This window comes from Cyprinodon variegatus, unplaced genomic scaffold, assembly GCF_000732505.1.
Source record: "Cyprinodon variegatus isolate N-32 unplaced genomic scaffold, C_variegatus-1.0 Scaffold3347, whole genome shotgun sequence".
NCBI lineage: Eukaryota > Metazoa > Chordata > Actinopteri > Cyprinodontiformes > Cyprinodontidae > Cyprinodon > Cyprinodon variegatus.
In genome coordinates, this window is record NW_015153800.1 from 3,818 (window position 1) to 4,983 (window position 1,166).

The window sequence follows — 1,166 nt, forward strand, 5'->3', positions numbered from 1 at the left end:
TCACTGGAAACAAGGAAAGACTGATGAGCCACTTGCAAAATAAAAAAAAAGGTTTACACAGAAACTCACCTCCAGAGCAGAGGAAGTGTTGGTGGTGTAGTCTTCTCTTGAAGAAAGAGACAACGAAGCCTGATCGAGCTACAGGAACAGAAAGACAACAGGTTTGCTGCTACGTCATTTCTGAGTTTTTCTGTTTTTCTGCAATTTCACTGCCACAGTAAGCTAGGTCATTAAGCGCTGACTTTAGAGCTTTGAAAACTTATAAATGTATAACAAATGTTCGAGAATCCAGATGTATCAGCGCCAAATAACGACTTGTTTTATTTTCAATGAATCCAGAAAACCAATGGTTCAGATGTTTGAAAACTGACAATGACATCCATGTTAATGAGTTGATTAAACTGCTTACTACAAATCAGTTACATGTAAAACAGTTCAATCTAAATGCTTACACTTGAAGACTTTAACATCAATAATTTGTGGATATCTGACCTTGATTATGTAGTAAGAGGAGTTTTTGTCATCAGGGGAGACGTACAGACGTATCAGGACGCTCTTGCTGTGCTGGTTCCTCATCTCTGCCAGTGTCTTCAGGAGACTCCACTGACTCTGAGACCACTGGTACTGGCCGCCAAGCCCATCCCCCACCACAGGCCACCGAAACTCAGGCTGTCGGAGCATTTTTAGCATCGGTCTGGTGTCCACTTCTTCCAGTATGCCTTTATAGAGACATATATGACCGTTAGCTTTCTTCTATGATTCATACTGTTGGTGACGCAGGTTTTGATACCAGCTTCATTGTTTTTATCTTTACAGACTAAGTTAAATCCATACTAAAACCAAAATATATTGAGTCACTAGATGTTGATTAAACATGATAAAATAGCATCTTAATTTGCCTTTTAACAATAAAAGATCATAGAAAAATCTAAATTGATTGACGGATTTAGATTGATGAACTTACAGTAGGACTCTAGATGGATCAAATAAAAGTAAGAAAAAGAATAATATAGATGTCTGTAGGCTAAAACCCATAAGACCCATATAAAACTTGGTATATCACGAAATTTAGTATGGTGCTGTGATAAAAACTCCCTTAGCTTCCTTTTGTTGCTTCTCTTTGTTCCTCGTAATGTTTGTGGCTGCTTTGGACCATGAAAACCCAG

General features: G+C 38.2%; 1 protein-coding gene across 1 annotated transcript in view; it reads right to left on the reverse strand.

Annotated features, from left to right (window-relative positions):
• LOC107081197 (phosphate-regulating neutral endopeptidase-like) overlaps positions 1–726 on the reverse strand; it is a 3,586-nt gene extending 2,860 nt beyond the window's left edge. The window contains exons 1-2 of the mRNA XM_015369399.1: positions 493–726; positions 70–138 (exon numbers count right to left, since the gene is read on the reverse strand). Of these exons, the coding sequence (XP_015224885.1) occupies positions 70–138; positions 493–690 (267 nt within the window). The 5' untranslated portion in view covers positions 691–726. The remainder of the gene's footprint in view (positions 1–69; positions 139–492) is intronic.
• Between the last annotated feature and the right edge of the window lie 440 nt (positions 727–1,166).